Consider the following 18,385-nt stretch of genomic DNA (forward strand, 5'->3'; position numbering starts at 1 on the left):
TATGTGGTTTCAACAACCAGATGCATTTACACTTGTCCAGTTTCGTCTGGAATGCAGCCCAGACCACCTCCTGAAGTGGTTTGAGTGATCGGATTTATATCTGTCTCGAATGCATTTCAGAGGGCATTTACACCTGGTCTTTTCACGATCCGATAGCCATCCGATCAGAAAAAACGCATGAAGTGACCAGGTGTAAACAGGCCCTAGAGAATAGTCCAGCCCAGTCCAGATCCTACTGGGGTTCCTCATGGAAAAACAAAGATGGGGACCCAATAAGGTGGTCCTGTTGTGTCTTATTCGAGTCGATGAGGAGCAGCCAGTGACCAGTCAATCAGCGGTGAAGGACTGATGCCCACTTTACACAAAGTTGCTGATGCTGTACCTGCAACCTTCTGGTTACCAGCAAAGCTCTTTAATGTCTGTGTCACTGCCACATCACCCTCTGATTTCCACTGCATCATCTCCATTTCTGTGTAATAAATGAGCTGAATCTCTGAGCCAGCGGTACACGCGAGGTCGTGAGAACTGCAGGAGTGACCCTGCCGCCCAGCTCATTTAGGTGGACTTAATTACAAAGAAGACTCTACACCCCCACAGTTACACAGACACACCCAGCCAGCAAGAGGGCTGTTTATGGATCGTTCACAGGCCATTCGTGCTCTTGCCTCATATGGGTTTTGGGAGGCTGAGGGCCAAATGTATATTAATTGCTGACTGCACTGTCTGGATACGCATCCCACCCATCGCAGTTGCCTCAGATCCCCAGACCCTCCGCTTATGTAAATGTGCAAATCCCCAGATCCCCAGACCCTCCGGTGAGGGTGACCCTCACCCTCCCTCCACCATTCCTGCATGCATGGGATGAGATGGCTGGAATACTCCCCATCTTCTGTCATGAGTCTGAGTGAGTTCACAGACGTTCACATGGACTGTACTATCATCCATGTTTGCAAATGTTTTCCTCCGCTTTTAAAGGATTAGTTTACCCAAAAAAGGTCTGTTGTCATTTACTCACCCTTATGTGCTTCCAAAACCCTCTGACTTTATTTCCTGAAACACAAAAGGAGAATAGGACGCAATGGGACACGGAAAGCACCATAAAAGAGTCATTAAGTCTTGTGCGCTATATTCCAGATCTTTTTATGTCATATGTTACTATTTGTGTGACATGCAGATCAAAATTAAGTTGAAAAACTCTAATGATTTTCCCCTCCAGTATAGGGTATTAATCAATCGAAAGCATCAAATCAGTGACTTCAACTGATTCATTGAACAGATTGGTATTTGTGTTTATAATAATAAACGCAGCAATGAGATCTGGTACAAGAATCGTCACTGTATTTACAGCTACATTTTTTGCACATTTACATAAGTGAAGCCCTTTTCAGCAGTAGAAACTGCAGTAGATCACCCACAGTGATCCACACATACAGTAGAGTTTAGCCAGTCATAACATAACAGAGGTCATTTACATATTCTTAGAGATCTTAAAGGTACAGTAGCAAATAATATAATTCTAAAGGGCAGAGATAGGGTGGAAAATGGTTGTGTAAAACTTTCCCAGTAAGAAACCTTAACTAAAGGCCTGTTCACACAAATGACGAATGTTCAGTGCAAAACTTTTGTGCGATTAACATTTTTATTTGATTGAACAGCTGTTATTGTGTCTGCTCAAACCGACACAAACATCTGAGGCCCTGTTTACGGCATTTTAAAATGAAAACGATCCTCGTCTATACTGGCGTTTCAGAAACGTTCTCCGTCCACACTACACAATCGAAAACGTATATCACATGACCATTCTTGAAGATACAACAATGTGCATGATGTCATTGTTTACACGGTCGTCAAGGATACGCAGAGCGAATGTGGGCAGCCACGCCATCGTTTTCAAAAGTCTCCGTTTTGGTCCATTTACACTGAAACTCAACCCGGAGTTTTCAAACTAAAACGGGGTCTGCAGTGTTTTCGAAAGTCTCAGTTTTCGAGGGACGAAAACGCTTCTGTAGTGTAAACAACAGGTGTAACTGTAGTAAAAGTTATGCGTTTTAAAACGAAAACGCACTAGTGTAAACAGGGCTTTTTTTTTTTTTTTTCAAACAGAAAGGTGTCCTAATGCCTTTTCCATCGCACTGTGAAAACAGATGGCCAACAAATAAGACTCATGCTTTTGGTCACATGCTCGCGACCAGTATTTTGCTAATCGACAGAATAGCAGAGGAAGAAGCCAGAACCGGCTCTGTACTCTTGTATTTGGTGGTGTTTGATTAAACACCATAGTGAATACAATAAATTAATGAATAATAAATTAATAATTTCACTGTCATTACAATGGAAATTTTGTAACTGACTAGTCGACTAGTCTATAAAAAAGAAAACCCTCAGAAGTGTTTATATGGGATCCATTTGAAGTACTTAAACTATGACTCAAACAGTCAACTAATTCCATATAGGCTACCCTATTATCTGAATTGATCTTATTTTCCATCAAATGGTTAAAATTTACAACACTGACGGCAATAAAAGCAACAGACGGGATGAATGAAAAATGCAAATTCACTCTCTGACAGTAGGTGGCGCTTTTGGACAAGCAGAAATACAGTGGTTACCATGGTTACCACTGTAAACAAAACAGCTCTGTACTTAAATAATTTTAAACAATTTTACAGTGTATATAAACATTTCATTAGGTGTTGTACGGAGATAACGTGAAATATTTCAACATATCCTTTCTGAAGTCAGTTCATTTCAAGTTCCACGTTTCCCCCTTTAAACCGGTAAATGTTCCCACACCTTGCTCATGAATTTGTTTTCTGCTCCAGATACCTACTTTTCAAAATAATCTATTTATAAAAAGTAATATTAAACTGACTCAATTTCAACTAATCGACTAGTATTTCCACTGTCGACTAGCAGCAGTTGTGTTTAATCAACTAGTTGACTAGTCTCACACATCTCTAGTAAATACTGGCCTTTATTTTCTGTGACAAGCGGATGGTATTTCTAAATACTGTAGTATTTCTTCTTTTCTGTAAGCGCCACCTACTATCAGAGAGGGAAATTGCATTTTCATTTAGACCATTATTTTTTTTTAGACAAATAGAATGTGAAAATCATGCCATGAAAACTTTGAAAGTGTTTTTAATGTGTTGGTGCGAACACGCTTTAACAGGTTAATGTTACAAGAATGTAGTAGACTGGCCCCTCTAAGTTTTCACTTGTAATTTGCTCTCATTATATTGTTAACATTAAGCGTATCAAAAAGTAAACATACTTGACCACTGATAGATTGACTGCAGCCTTTAGCTGTCACACGAGAGCCAAAGTTGTCTCAGGAGACGACTTAATCTGTCATCTCTCGCATATATGAATGCATACAAACATATGACAGCTTAAAGAAAGCATTTGAAACTAGCTTTGTGTGCATGTGTGATGCTTCACAGGCAGTGGCCCTCATGTGAGCAAACGAGGGAAATGAATCTGCACTCTTTGTTTTGTGTTTGGTTTGTCTTTTTGTGTGTAGGGGGGATGGGGAAGGGCTTTTTGGAAATCCTCCTTAAATCCTTTCATCTGCAGTGGTTGGACAGACCACATTCCTCATACCTTTCCTGCCTCTTTCATTGCAGTCTATTGTTTAAGCCATCCTACAAGATGTAATTCTGAAATCATACTAGCCTTATTAGCGGTTTGCCGATGGATTTTTTGTAAGCCAATTTGGCTTTAGCTTGCTAAAAGAGGGGTGCGGCGGATGATGTATTGTGGACGTTCATTTAAAGAAACAATTAGACTCTGTGAATGGCGTGACACCAATGGAAGCCACGTATATAGGTCAGAGACCTTTAAAACAATAAGCTCCCCCTCACTGTGAGGGGCACCTGACAAATAATGGCACTGGAGCAGAGGCCTTATCTCATTGGTTGCCGAGAGCCTGGTGAGCTGTCATTTATGTTGATCTGATTGGCACGGTCCGAGTTCCTCTCTCAGCTGCTGACAGCCAAAAGTGACAAGGGAGGGAAATATACTGGCCTGCATCCCATTACATGTGCCACAGTCTGGCATCTGTTTCTTAAATGTTTTTAAGAAGCCTTTTATGCTCACCAAGACTGCATTTATTTGATCAACGATAGAGTAAAAGGCAGTAACATTGTGAAATATTATTTCCATTTAAAACAGCTGTTTTCTGTTTGAATATATTTTAAAATGTAATTTATTCCTGTGACACAAAACTGAATTTTCAGCATCATTACTCCAGTCTTCAGTGTCACATGATCCTTCAGAAACTATTCTAATATGCTGATTTGCTGCTCAAGAAATATTTCTGATTATTAATGTTGAAAACAGTTGTGCAGCTTAATTTGTGTGAAAACTGTAATATACAGTATATATATTCAATATTGCTACCTTTAGGAATATTTCAGTTTGATGTAAAACATCTTTTACATTTCTTAATAGCCTTGTGTTACATGTCATGCATTTTGACTGTAACACACACCAAGGGTTTGCTTTTTTACATGTATTTTTACAAATATTTTTGAAATATGAAGTAATCAGTATTTCACATTCTGAAATATCCCATATGCAAATGAATGCATTACAAAATAATTCTTATTCAAAGTATTTTTAGCTAAATTCATACATTACAATTCATTATTATGTAACTGCTGCTGTAGCTTTTAAATGTAAAAGAGCCAGAAGAGAATAGTTACACATTTGTTGTGCAAGGGATTGTTGGCAGTAGAAGATGCAAACAGCATGCACTGATGTTCACTTCGTAATTCCCCTAGAAACAGCACTGCATCAGGGCACACATGGCATCTTAATTTCAACATGTTCTGATTTGGGACATCATAATTCTCACATTCTATTTAGGATGTATAGTATGCAAACTGGGACACTGCGCTGGTTTCAATACTAGGGTTGGGCCAATAGATGATGCCATCGCTTATGGCTGACAGACATCATGATGTTGAGCCGGCATCGATGTTGGGTGGTTTATTTGGTGGACCAGTCGTCCACCTAATGGTTTTGATTTAGTCTGTAACTCTTTGTTAGATAACATACTCAGTTGACCAGCTTTTAGGTCAAAACAGATCCATCTCTCAGTAGAAATCTGTGGGCCACCTGCAAATCTCTGCTGCCGTGCAGTTCAGGAGTTCAGCTGTGAATGTAGGAGAAGCCAGTTAAACCAGATGCTGTTCCTGCAGAGAAATTGACAGCTTGAAGCGTTTGATAGGACCTTTGGCTGAACTTGCTGTAGCAAGACCGTGACCATGAGGTGTCACTATGTTTTTATGATGGAACATGACGTTTCATTGTTATATTTCTTAGTTCATTCATAATTTGTTGCTTTTTTACAAAATAAAGATTACTTTGCCTTTCTAAAGAACAGTATCTTGCTCTTAATGCATGTAGACCTCATCTGTGAGTGAGTGTGTGTGTGTGTTACGTGCTAGACGTGTCTACACGTGATGGTCATCCCAGCAAACAGAGGCAGCGGAGCGAGGCGGAATGTGAGATCTTGACACACATTTCAGCAGGTCTCATTCAGGAAGTGGGTTGTGAAAAGGTGTGTGTTGAGTACAGGTGTGGAAGACCAGTCTCAACCTGCCCAGACCTTCAGAACACTTTCTCAATAACAGCAGGAAGAAAGACGCTCGTCCTGATGAGGCATGACTGCCTCATGTGGCCAACACTCCTGGCATCAGCCATAAATCTGTTTTATATAGTTCTACTTATTTAAAGACTCATACTTTACATGCAAGTCTTTCGTTTTTGTGTGGGAATGTGTGGGATTCCAGACCCTCACCAAAAGTAAACGTGAAGAAACTTATTCTTCCAGGAGTTTTGACTTGCCATGAATGCAGTATTTCCTCATTATTTATGTAAAGACTGCAGCATCATTTTCTCTCATAAACCACAGTATAATTCAAAGCTTGCCTTAGACTCTGCAGAAAAGCAAATTGCAGTGAAAGCATTTTTTTGTTTGTTTTGTTTTTTTGCTGTGGTTTGGAATCATTTTCATCATTGGTTTCTCAACATTGTTTTTGCCTTGCATTGTGAATAGTTCATCCTTATTGGAAGATGATACAGTGAAGCTATGTGTAACTGAGTAACACGCTCAGGAGCACACAGTGTAAATGAACACAAATCACCACAGAAAAAGCCGACCGTTTTATGAATAATTTTTGGAAAACAGCTTACATATGCTTATACTAATAGGAAAATCTCTTAAAATAAAAAAATCACTCACTCATGTGTCTGAGATGCTGCAAATATTCATTACACAGTATTCAGTCTCCTTCACTAAAGTGATACTGATATATCTGCTAAAACCCTTACGAAAATTAACCATGGTTTTATTATAGTAAAAGTGTAGTAACTGTTTTTTGTTGTATTGATTACCATTTGTATAGCCACAGTTTTACTAGAAATACATAAAAAATAAAAATTTGTGGTTACCATGGTTTAACTATAGTAACCATATTCTTTTGGTTTTATTTGTAGTAAAACCATGGTTAATTTTTGTAAGGGAAGAATAAATACATTATAGCTCAATCTCAAACAGTGGATCATTTATCATTGTTATATGTCGTCATATTGCCCAGTCCTAAAACTGCTCAGGGTTAAAGCATTAAGCCATTATAGAGGTAACAGAATAACTTACTGTGTATAAAGCTGCTTTGAAACGATGTGTATTGTGGATGCTATACAAAGACATAACTTTACTTGAATAAACCAAGTTGAAGATTCCTTACAAGAATGCAGAGGAGCACGATCAAATAAATGAATGGGCTTAATCTGTACAAACAATCAACGAGCTGCCACAAATAACACTTCCAGATGTGATTTTCTGCTTAATTTGTGGTGTGAGCACTTGCAGTTCAATGCAAATCAATGTATCTATAATATAATAAATCTATAGAGATTAAGTATAAAGCCACATTTTATTTAAGTTGTTTACCTTATCGAGTTTCAGTTTCATTTTCATCCGAGTTCCGTAGTGAATGTAGACATTTTATATTATTTTATGTTTATATTATTCAACCTAAGATCGTGTTGGAATGATTAACCTGTCATTTCCCTAGAAGTTACTTTGCTCATCTTGGGTGCTAGAAATCTTTTCACCCTGTTTATCTGATTAGCCTAGTTTTTCTTTCCTCCACAAACAGCTTTAAAGGAACAGATTGCGGGTGTCATTAACACCTTAATCCTCCCTCATTCCTGCACCCCCTCTAAACCCGGTGCTGTTTGGTGTCACCCGTGACAGTGAGAGATTAGAGAGCAGATCTGGAACGTCTCACTTAGCAGCTTGTTTGGGGGGTTGGGATCATCTCAAATGCAGGATGAAGTCAGAGCCAGATGAGGACTCACCCGCTCATCACTGATGACTCAAACACACACCGCATGACCTCTGTGAGCACTGCAGGAGTACAGTGTAGAAGATAGCAAATCTGTGGATTAAAGGGAGTTTCAGGATATCATTGCTCCGGCCACTTGCACTCAATGTGCTTGGGTTGGATTTTAATGCATTATTCTTTTACAGACATTGCATTATTACTGAAATACACAGAAGTGTCACCTTACCACAGTAAAGCAGTTGAAATAGAATACTATGAACTAGATTGTATGTAAAAAGAGTGGTGCCACAATGCTAGGGATTTGCAGGTCATTGCCAGGGTGTTGCTATGCAGTTTCTATGGTATTCTGAGTGGTTGCTTAGTTGTCAAGTCAAAAGCATCCCAACTCCCTAAGTATCCCTGCAAATGGCTTCGGTCCCTCTTTTAATCTAAATCTATGGCAGTTGTTTGATATTTTATCATCCATCAGGCATAAATTGTAAGTTTAATCACTTAGATAAGTGATAGCTACAACATATTGCTAACCCAGTATGAATGCCAGTAATAGCGACATTTGTGTTGGCAAACACATCTAATAATTTTTTTTTTTTAAATGCATATCCACAATTACATGGACACGTCAATGGTGCATTACAAGAAAGGGCAAATCTCTCAGACAGTTGTCACTATAAATCAGCTTTGTAATGGCACTGAATGGCGACCAAGTTTCTGAAGCTCCAAAAAGCGCATCCGTCCATCATAAAAGATCCATACGACTCCAGTGAGTTAATGAAAGCCTTCTGAAATGAAGCAATGGGTTTTTGGTAGAATAATATCCATATTTAAAACTTTATAAACTATTATCCCTGGCTTCCAGCAACTGCCGCGTTGACGAGAAAGTCAAGTAATGATTTATGATGTAGGTGTATTGGAAACAAAGGTGAGAATTAACGCCTCTCAAGTTATGTTGGCTATACTCTAGATTTGTATTAATATCCGTCTTAAAATGCGCCTACATCCTACTTTATACGTCGGATGGTTTGAGGATGAGAAAATTATGGGATAATTGGGTGAACTATTCCTTTAAAGGTCACACCAGCTTTGAACCTGGTACTAGGTCTAGAGACCCCAGCAAAGGCAAGTATAGTTCTCATACAGACTTAATAAAGAGTTTTCAACCTGGGCCGTCTTTTGTCTTTGTTCATCAGGGCTGAAACTGATCAGTTTCCTCTTACTCATGCATAAAGGTACTCTTACAAAGTCATAAAGGTACCACCAACAAGCACCACAGCATAAAGAGGGCAACCAGTGCATCCTGAACCATGTTCTGCTTCCTGAAAGTCTTCCTCAGTTCCCCACATGGTTTCCATTTTTGTCAGCTCCACACACACTTCATAACCAAACATTTACTTTCAGCCTCAGAGCTTTACATGATCACTGGTAATAGTCTTTATTTACTGTACATTTCTATGGACGTTACGTACTGGCAGCCGCAGTGATTGTCTCGCGTAATGATAGGAAATGCTTAGTTATGTGTCGGGCCTCTTGACAGTCATGTCCTAAACTTGGCCACACTTGCAGAACATATGGGGGGTGGAGAACAAGGTTAAACACTAAGCATATGTTTTTGTGTAGAGATGGTTTATGTGTAGAGCAGCATTGAGAAGCATGTGAATTGCACAGTGGATGTACAACCTGTACATTTGAGCTGAAATCCTCTCCAGACCAGGGTAGACTTGGTGGAATGTCTAAAATAACTTTTGTAGTTTGTCTACCTGTTAAAAGCAGTCCTTATGCAACATTGCAAAAAGATGGCAAGGGAGCTTAATCTCCCGACACAGTCTCCACCCTTCACCGCTGCCTGCTAACTTCTCCCAGATGTGTATGTCAGTGCACTGTGGGTAACATGAGTTAAAACCCGTAGGGGTGTGTAGGAGCCTGCATAGAGAGCTCTGCTGAGTGTGCACCCGTGAAGGAGGGGCTTTCTCCTTTAATCTCTCTCAGGGCTACGGAGAGAAGCCAAAAGCCATCGCTCCATTCATCCAGGGAAATTTGAGTGCGACGTTTTAAAGCAAACACAGACGGACTCTCCCAGGGGGCTCTGTCTGAGAGCCATTACCCCTGAATCTGCACTGTGGTAAACCCTCGAGTACCCAGGTCTGCTTTATATGTATATAATCAGATAATATATGTAGTTCACGTTAGAGTTCCATTTCTTTCTCCTGGTAGTTTGGCAATGTTCTAGAAATCAATGTTCTGTTTGTCAGGGTGCTGTATAGTTTTCTCATTGTAAGCTGGTTGGCCTCATGGGCAAGGTATTGTCATGCAGAATTGTGTTAGCACTGTCTGTCACTCACTGCTAATGCACATCACTTTATTCACTCATGGCTTCGGTGGATGACTCCCACCAAGAGCATTCTTTTCCAGCACGACAGTGACAGTAAGCACAAATAATAGAACCCAGACAGGAATTTGGGCAGGGTGTTTTGGAAATAGGAAAGTGGATCACACTGGCAGTTTCTCCAGAACACACAGTAGGAAATGCGGGAGAAAATGGGAAAATAAACTGTGTTGGTAGGCATAATGATTGGTCGTAAAACTCTTTTGAGTCCTGCTTTTATGAGCGTTTGTAAAAATCCAACAGAACTTGAAAAGGGAACCTTTCAGTGTGGAAGTTAACGAGAGGTGGGACTACATGAACAAAGGCCAGAGACCTCGCCCACTCCTCTTTCCCACACCCACCCGTGGGTGACTGAGGGGGACCGTACCTCTACGGTCAACTGATGAATTATGCTTCAAACATGTTGTGGGTCATCTCAGTTAAGTTACGAACAACTTCTGCATTCCTAGTTGAGGCATGGTGTGGTGGAATTTAGGGTGTATTCCTACCAGGCTCGCCCACCACATCTCCAGTGACCCCTGACACTGGGACGGGGCACCTTCCCATGGAGCCTAGTCAGGTGAATGCAGTGCCAGGCACAATATTGAAACATTATTTTATTCATTTGAGCTGTCTATTTCTTAATGACAGCATATGAGAAATTCTTTCTCTGGGCAGAGTTGACTATTTGTAGGCCTTGTTTGCTTTATCTGTTTTATCAACTGTTTAAATAGTTCAGAACTTTATGGAAGAATATATATATATATATATATATTAGGCCTGGGCGATAAAACGGTATCGACATTGTGTTATCTTTGACTAATATTTAAATTTGTTTGATGATCTGAAACATTAAAGTGTGACAAACATGCAAAAAAATAAGAAATCAGGAAGGGGGCCAACACTTTTTCACACCACTGTATATATATTAGGGCTGTGCAATTAATCTCATGCGATTGTCATGCGCATCTCACCAGTAAAGCCGATATTGCCTAATTGTCAGTGAACTACGGCTCTGTGTAGTAAATGCCGCTCCATCTGAAAGGTGATGGCGATTTACTACCAGTCACAGAACCGGCTTTACTGACGAGATGCGCATGACAATCGCATGCGATTAATTGCACAGCCCTAATATATATATATATATATTTGCAATACTGCTGTACTGGTATATTGTCCAACACCCTTTTACAGTTGGTTTCATTTCTTCTTTTGAAAGTCATTATAGCTCCTGGATAAAGTGTAGAATCTTTATACAGGTATTTAAAGTGATAATTTGACTGTTTAAGCTATAAGGACATCAAGTCGTCAGGATATTTACAATAAACTTGGGGGAAGTTTGTAGGCTTAGCTTTTTGGGGTTTGCAACCAAAAGACAAATTATGGTTTGAAAATCAATGTTTTTCAAAAAAAAAAAATTAGAAATTAGAAAAAGAGATAGAAAAATACAGTTTTGCTCTCGAGTTAGTATTATAGACATGTCCATAACCCAAATTTCCACCATTTAGTGCCTAAACCTTTAAAGAAGAGATTTGTGGATTGTGGTTTGCAACATTTGTTTGTATGAAAGAATGTATGAAATAATGATTTGGGCATGTTGTTCATCAGCTATTGACTCAACAGCCCTCTTTTTTTCTTAAAACTGCCAATTAATGAAACCTTCTTGGGCAATATTGTTGCCTTTCTTGAACCTGTAGACTTTGTTTTCTGTCTGGTAGGCACTGAGCCATTCACTTTCCCCTCAAAATGTCTGGAAACAGCCAGCCTTTGATCACTGAGCTGAATTTGTTTTCCCATCATGCATCAGTGCAGTCTGCCAGGCAAACCTAGAAAAAAAAAAACTTTTTAATTGCCCTAACTCCAAGTCTCAGCCTCCAGACTCTAGGATCAACTTTATATTTGCTTACTTACAAAGTACACCTTTCACCAGTCCCTAAGTTCCTACATGTTCCGTTAGGTGTTCATAGTTCTTCTCAGAAGAAGACAGTTGAGTCCTAATGAAGGCCAGAAGCAGAAACACTTCAATGTGTTTCCTATCAAGAGACTTGCAGTTGTGGCTGAAATTCCAGGACATAATAAAAGCCTGTCTGGACTCAATCAAAATAATCAGGCCACCAAAGAGCCAAACTAAGAACAACTGCGGCTGGATGCTTTGATGACAATTCGGAAGCTTTGTTAAACCATTTTTAAAAATTGATTTGAGAGTAATTGAACAGAAGGTGGGCATTTTCTTGCCTGTATTTCCTTGAGAACTCATGCTGGGAAGTCGGTTAAACTTGCAATGGAAACTGTACCTTATATCCACAATGAACAGTCCAGGTGTGGTTGCTGTCTGACTCAGCACAGAGGGGGATGTTTTTGAAGCAAGTTATGTTAGTGTTCAAAGAGAAACCTTATTAAAACACACTGTGCTCCTCAAATTATATTCTATCATTAGCCTCACAAGTAACCTCACCAAGGTAAGCAGGTCCCCATCCTTACTTCTGTTTTAAGATGTGCTGTATGTGTCAGTAGGACTTGTGATCACACTTGATCTCTTAATCTACTTGCTCCAGTAGCATAGAGTTCTTACAGCACTTATCAGTACATCAGAACATGCGGATACCTTAATATCTGCTTGAATACCTTCAACAGAGACTGTTGTGTTCTGTCACTAGTTGAGGTTACGTTTTTGTAATGATGGCTTCAAAGGTAGCCTCATCTTTTGTGTTAACTTGCCAGAAAAAGCATGTTAAATCATAATCCATGGAGCATCTGAGGGGTATAAACCATCCGGCAGATCTGATTAGATTTGCACGCTTGTCCTCATCAACTTCATATGAAGCTTTACTTTTCAACAGTACTAAGGTTAAAGTTTAACAGACTGATCCGTTCTCTTGCTTTACCATGTTTCTGTACATTTCTGTACTTGAGGCTTAAGCTTCAAATGCAAAAGTATTGACCGTTGTCATTCTTGTTTACTCTTGCAGAAGAGGTTGACTACAGCAGCTTTGGCACCAGCACTCTGACCCGGAAAAAGAAGGCCGTGGTCACTCTTCGCAACGACCTGAACCGCAAACGGCCCCACATCCGCATTGGCATGCCTCAGGATTTCCGTCCTGTGTCGTCCATTATTGACGTGGACATCCTTCCTGAATCTCACCGGAGAGTTCGACTCTACCGGCATGGCTCGGACAAGCCCCTGGGATTCTACATCCGTGATGGAACCAGTGTCCGTGTTACACCCCATGGCTTGGAAAAGGTCCCAGGTATCTTCATTTCCCGTCTGGTACCTGGAGGCCTGGCCGATAGCACGGGCCTGCTGGCCGTCAATGATGAGGTCTTGGAGGTCAATGGCATCGAGGTCACAGGAAAAACTTTGGACCAGGTGACTGACATGATGATTGCAAACAGCCACAACCTTATTGTGACTGTGAAGCCGGTGAACCAGCGCAACAATGTGGTGCGCAGCAGTCGTATCTCGGGCAGCTCAGGTCAGTCATCCGACAGCAGCGGTTCGGTGGGATACCCTTCCATCAACGCTCCCACCGGTGCCACCGCCATCTCTCATGGCTACAGCCCAGAGGATCTGGAGAGCGATGAGGAGTCGGACATTGTAATTGAGAGCAACATCAAGCGGCCATCACGACGATCCAATGCCTCGGTGGCTTCAACTGCATCCCGGTCCCAGACGCAAACGACCACCGTGACCCCACCCAGCCCCCCTACACGACCCCAAACAAGGCCGCCATCCACAGTGTCCACAGCCTCTTTCCACTCTCAAACGAGCTTTAATGGCACAGTGCACAACAGTTTGAGTTACAAGTTGCACAAGGACCTTACCCTCCAACACCACCCCTACCACAGCAGCAACCCCGCTATGCGGGAGAGTAATGGCAGCCTACACAAAATCCTCAGTAACCTGAGGACAGACCCCCGTCACAGCCTGGCTTTACCCAGAGGAGGGGTGGAGGAGGATGGCACGGTCATCACTTTATAATACATATACTCTCATAAAATCCAACCCTCCCAGAGACTCTGCCTTTCAGCCTGGGACATCAGACTCGACTTTGAACCTCACCAAACTTTAAGGGATTTGTATAATGAATAATTTAACAGAAACAATATCTGGAATTTTACTCTTTTAAATGTTTGCTTTTCCTGTGTTGTAATGTCTTAACTGTCAGAAATGTTTCAGATTTAATGATATGTCTCTTTTTCTAAGCAGAACCACTTTTTTATCTCGTCTATCAGTGTTTCTCCGTTCTTGTTTAGCTCTGGTTTATTTTAATCATGTTTTCTAAATGTCTCTTGGGACCAGAAATTGGGCTTAGACCTGTGCGTACTGTTGTCTTCTGTTTACGGTTTGTATCTGAAAACAAACATTTGCGCCGGTGTAATAGAAAAGCCAGTTACATTGTGCAAATGCCAAAATGAATTTACACTTAATCATAAACGCAAACATTTTGTTTGCCCTGCCCAATCCAAGTTAATAACTAAATAGTATTAATATTCATTATCATGAATTTTTGGTGATGCATATATATCTGCTGTATGTTTAGTACATCTATATGCACTAAAGTACTATTTGGCAGATACCCCTTTAGAATGTTTGTTTCCAAAAATATGAATATCAGTGTTCAAAAAGGCTTTTTGGAAATTGTGGAAAAAGTTGTTTAGACTAGATCATCTCAGTTAAAATATCTTCTTCTTCTAAACATCACTTGCAAGACATTTAGTATCATGTTGACTTGGGTCTTGTAGGGTTTCATCTGACTTGGTTTCTGGTTTATTTGACTGCAGTGGAGTGTAATGGGTCATCACATATAGGTATTTCAGACTTGTATGTCTTCTTGAAGACCTTTTGACTTCGGGAGTCCAGCGGAATGTGATTCTGTTGGTTCTCTCTGTGTTTAGTCTGTACACATATTTTCTGTCACCTCAATGTTAATGAAGCCTCACCTCTGACCTCCACTCACATCCCCACAGTTGAACAAACTGCTGTCTCATTAGTAGTCAGATATTTAATGTTAATTTAGCCACTGAGCATACTTCAAGGGATAGATCACTACAAAATAAAAACTTCTGTCATCATTTACTCACCCTCAAGTTGCTCCAAACCTGTACCAGTTTCTTTCTTCTGTTGAACACAAAAGAAGATATTTTGAAGAATGTTGGAAACCAAACAGTTGACGGGTAGCCACTGACTTCCACAGTTGTTTGTTTCCAGTCAATGGCTACCGTCAACTATTTGGTAACCAACATTCTTCAAAATATCTTCTTTTGTGTTCAACAGAAGAAAGAAACTGATACAGGTTTGGAGCAAATTGAGGGTGAGTAAATGACAGAATTTTACATTTTGGGGAGTACTGTCCCTTTAAGTCCAGTCAAACTTAAGCTATTAAATAGACAGTCTTATATCATCCTGTTTTACATTGGGAACGCACGGTTTATACCCAGTAATTTTGTTTATGGAGAGAGAGAGTCTGGAATAATTTTTGTATATAATTTAAAGCCACTTTGATTGTACCTTCTTTTGCTTTTAGGTTGACTGCATCATTTTTGTTTTCTTGAACAAAGACTTACCTTCATATCCACCATTTTTGTGCCTTACTGCCCCTCCTACAGACATAGTTCACTCAAACAGACCAAGTATTTGGATCTGACCGCTGGAAATATTTTCGTTTTGGTAAAAGCAAGGACATGGTACAACACGTGCGTGTGCGAGTCGAAAAACATTTGTTGTGTGTCGCCATCTGCTGGTCACTGCCTGAACTGCGTCTCTTTTGCTGAAAAATCACTTTTGTTATTCTTTCTTTTTTTGCGTTACTGTTCATATCTTGGTTCATCTATGTGTATATCCATTAACATTTAATAAATTTCATAGAAATCCAAAACAAGACGAGCTAAAAAGCAGATTTCTAAAGAAATGGGTTCGACATATGTCTTAAGTCAGTCGTGGTAGGACCGTTTCAGCCTCATATTTATGGTTTAATGCAATAAAGTTCAGTGTCTAAATGATCCTCATAGCACGATATATTAGTCAGGCAGTCAAACCACATTTAAAATGGTAGTTTAAAGCCCTTTTAATACAAAAAAACAAAAAAAAATATATGTGAATATTGTCTAAATTGTTTTTACTGATGTCAATCGTTTTTTAAAAAAAATCCATAATAAAATTCAGAGATGGACAAACGCATTTTGTTGTTCTTTCATACATTATTTTAAGCGATCAGAGATCTTTCATGAACAATTTTAAATTAAATAGTTTAATAAATCATCATTGGACAGGAAACGCCAATGTCAGCTAATATAATTAAATAATAATAATAAAAATATAAAATTATTAAAAATATAATAATATCTATCTATCTATCTATCAGTATTTTTTGGTTTGACCCTGAATGTCACATGACCAACATGTGGTCGACCCGTTCACTGACTGGCTGTTAAAGACTAATAAATAGAATTTGAGAAATATAAATGTATAGATTTTTTGTTTAAAAGTTGATTTATTTATTCATTTATATATATATAATTGTTTTTATTTTTATTTTTTTTGGTGTTGTGTAATGTGTGTAGTGATTTAGATCCTGAGTCCACACTCCAGATCAGTGGGTGGCGGTAATGCACCCAAAAGCTGTTTGCCAACCGCCAATAAAAACAGAAGAAGAAGAAGAAGCCTGGCTGTTAAACCCGCGCATGCGCACATGCTGCTCTGCGTTCACTTCCACATAAACGAGAGCAGTGTAGTGGATAGCGAAACATGGAGCATCGCTTTGACAGGGCGGCAGCGGTGCTGTCACCGCTGGAAGAGTCCAGCGCGGAGGTGAGCAGAGACAGCGGCATCGTGTCCCAGAGCGCCAGCAGCCTGTCTATGGTGAGCGAGGCTCTGAGCAGCGGCACTGTGTCTCAGAGCCCGAGCTTCGGCGCTGCAGTGGCCCAGAGCCCGAGCTCAGCAGCCGGAGAAATCCAGGACCAAAGCGAACCGGAGCAGACACAAGACGACGAGCTACTGACACACACGGCCGTCACTTACTCCTCTTATATCAGGGCCAGCGCGGAGGAAGAGGTAAGGACCTTTTTGGCACGTCTGTTTAACATATATTAATGCCCAAACACCAGTGTAAACAAAATCAGGACAGGAAGAACTTCAGTTTATTATATTATATGATATATTATACAGCTTGGCTAATATATTATTATATTATTGCATATGTCAAGCATGCTGTTCTGAATATTGGCACAGCTGTGATTTGATCAGACTACAGCAAAAATGTAAATGTGCTATTGAAATCTAAACAAGAATTTAATATTGTGATTACACTGAAAAAAATAACTTGTAGGATTTACTTGCTAAAACTCCTTCCTTGAGATAATTTGTTGGAGGCTGTGATTGGTTCTCCTCCTCACCTGACCCAGATATAAGGACTGCCCCAAACACTCAATCAATCGGGGCCATGATTGTGCCATCGTGTGTTACGCTGTAGTTTGCCTTTGTGCCTTGCCGTCGTAGTTCGTTTAAAGCTTTGAGTGTCTTACCGGAGAGATAGTGTGTGGGTGCATAAGATTGTGAGTGTGATTGTAATTCTGTGATATTATTTTTTGTTTCCATTCTGTGATATTCCCTGTAGTGATGCAAAGTCCGATTCATTTCCGCGAACCGGTACTTTTCGGACAGATCGACTCATTGAACCGGTTCAAAAAGCCGATTAATCGGTTCCTGACGTCAAGCAATAACGTCTCTACGCTTTTCTTTTCTAGCAACTCAGTGCCATGTTGTATCAATGAAAAATTCAAATAAGTCATTTGTGTCAACGCTTATTGAAACATTCAAAAATAAAGTTATTTGTGTGAAAGCATATTGCTGATTATTGCCATATAATTCATTTAAGTTAATTATGTTTGTGGTCACAGTTTCATTCGCGGATCCTCGGATACGACTGACTGACCAATATTGACTAGCATACAACTTGGATAAGATTCCTAAAAGTTTCACACCTACAGCACACATTACAGACATTGATGCACAAATGCTGATATGTTCTACATGTCTACACTATAAAGGATGAATAAACCAGTCTTATAAACTCCTTGAGTTCGCGTAAGCAACTTTAAATATAATATGCATGCACAATAAACTATTGTAAAATGTATTTACATCACTCAACAGAAAGGTTTTGGCAGGTTTTTAATAAAATGTAAATTAATAACAGTCATAATAAACAAGCATATTTCCAGCAGTATTAACGGAGCGCTTGCTTGGGCGGTTAGAGCGACTGAGTGGAGCGCACGTCCATAGAGCGGAAAACGCTCACATGCTCTGGTAGGGGGTTAGACGCCATTTTATTTTGAAACCTCTTTTCACATTGTTTTTGGTTTAGGGAGTCAGGTAAGTTGAAACTGTATTTTTGTTTTCTTTCATTTTGATTAGAGGTCGACCGATTGATCAGCCGGCTGATTAATCGGCCGATTTTTGGCATTTTTTTTTTTTTAATCGGCAACAAGTCATTTGCATGTGAAAGTAAAAACACATGCAATTCAGACAAAACTTCTGGGCTGATTATAACGTGCCCGTTAACCTTCCTCACGAAATGTGTGTGTAGGTCCGACAATAGCATCCACGATGTCATCGCTCGTGGCCAGTGCAGTCTTAAGCAGTTATGAGCAGCAGGCTGTGTAATATGTG

The 18,385-nt window shown here is 39.9% G+C and overlaps 2 protein-coding genes across 3 annotated transcripts in view; both read left to right on the forward strand.

Annotated features, from left to right (window-relative positions):
- The window catches only part of LOC107731577 (partitioning defective 6 homolog gamma-like), a 46,694-nt gene extending 32,591 nt beyond the window's left edge, over window positions 1–14,103 (forward strand). Inside the window, exon 3 of the mRNA XM_016542698.1 lies at window positions 12,687–14,103. Coding sequence (XP_016398184.1) covers window positions 12,687–13,696 — 1,010 coding nt within the window. The 3' untranslated portion in view covers window positions 13,697–14,103. The remainder of the gene's footprint in view (window positions 1–12,686) is intronic.
- Window positions 14,104–16,429: 2,326 nt separating this feature from the next.
- bloc1s4 (biogenesis of lysosomal organelles complex-1, subunit 4, cappuccino) overlaps window positions 16,430–18,385 on the forward strand; it is a 9,651-nt gene continuing 7,695 nt past the window's right edge. For both annotated transcript variants that reach the window (XM_016542672.1, XM_016542673.1), the window contains exon 1: window positions 16,430–16,768. In XM_016542672.1, coding sequence (XP_016398158.1) covers window positions 16,463–16,768 — 306 coding nt within the window. In that variant the 5' untranslated portion in view covers window positions 16,430–16,462. The remainder of the gene's footprint in view (window positions 16,769–18,385) is intronic.

This window comes from Sinocyclocheilus rhinocerous, unplaced genomic scaffold, assembly GCF_001515625.1.
Source record: "Sinocyclocheilus rhinocerous isolate Xijiao unplaced genomic scaffold, SAMN03320098_v1.1 scaffold429, whole genome shotgun sequence".
NCBI lineage: Eukaryota > Metazoa > Chordata > Actinopteri > Cypriniformes > Cyprinidae > Sinocyclocheilus > Sinocyclocheilus rhinocerous.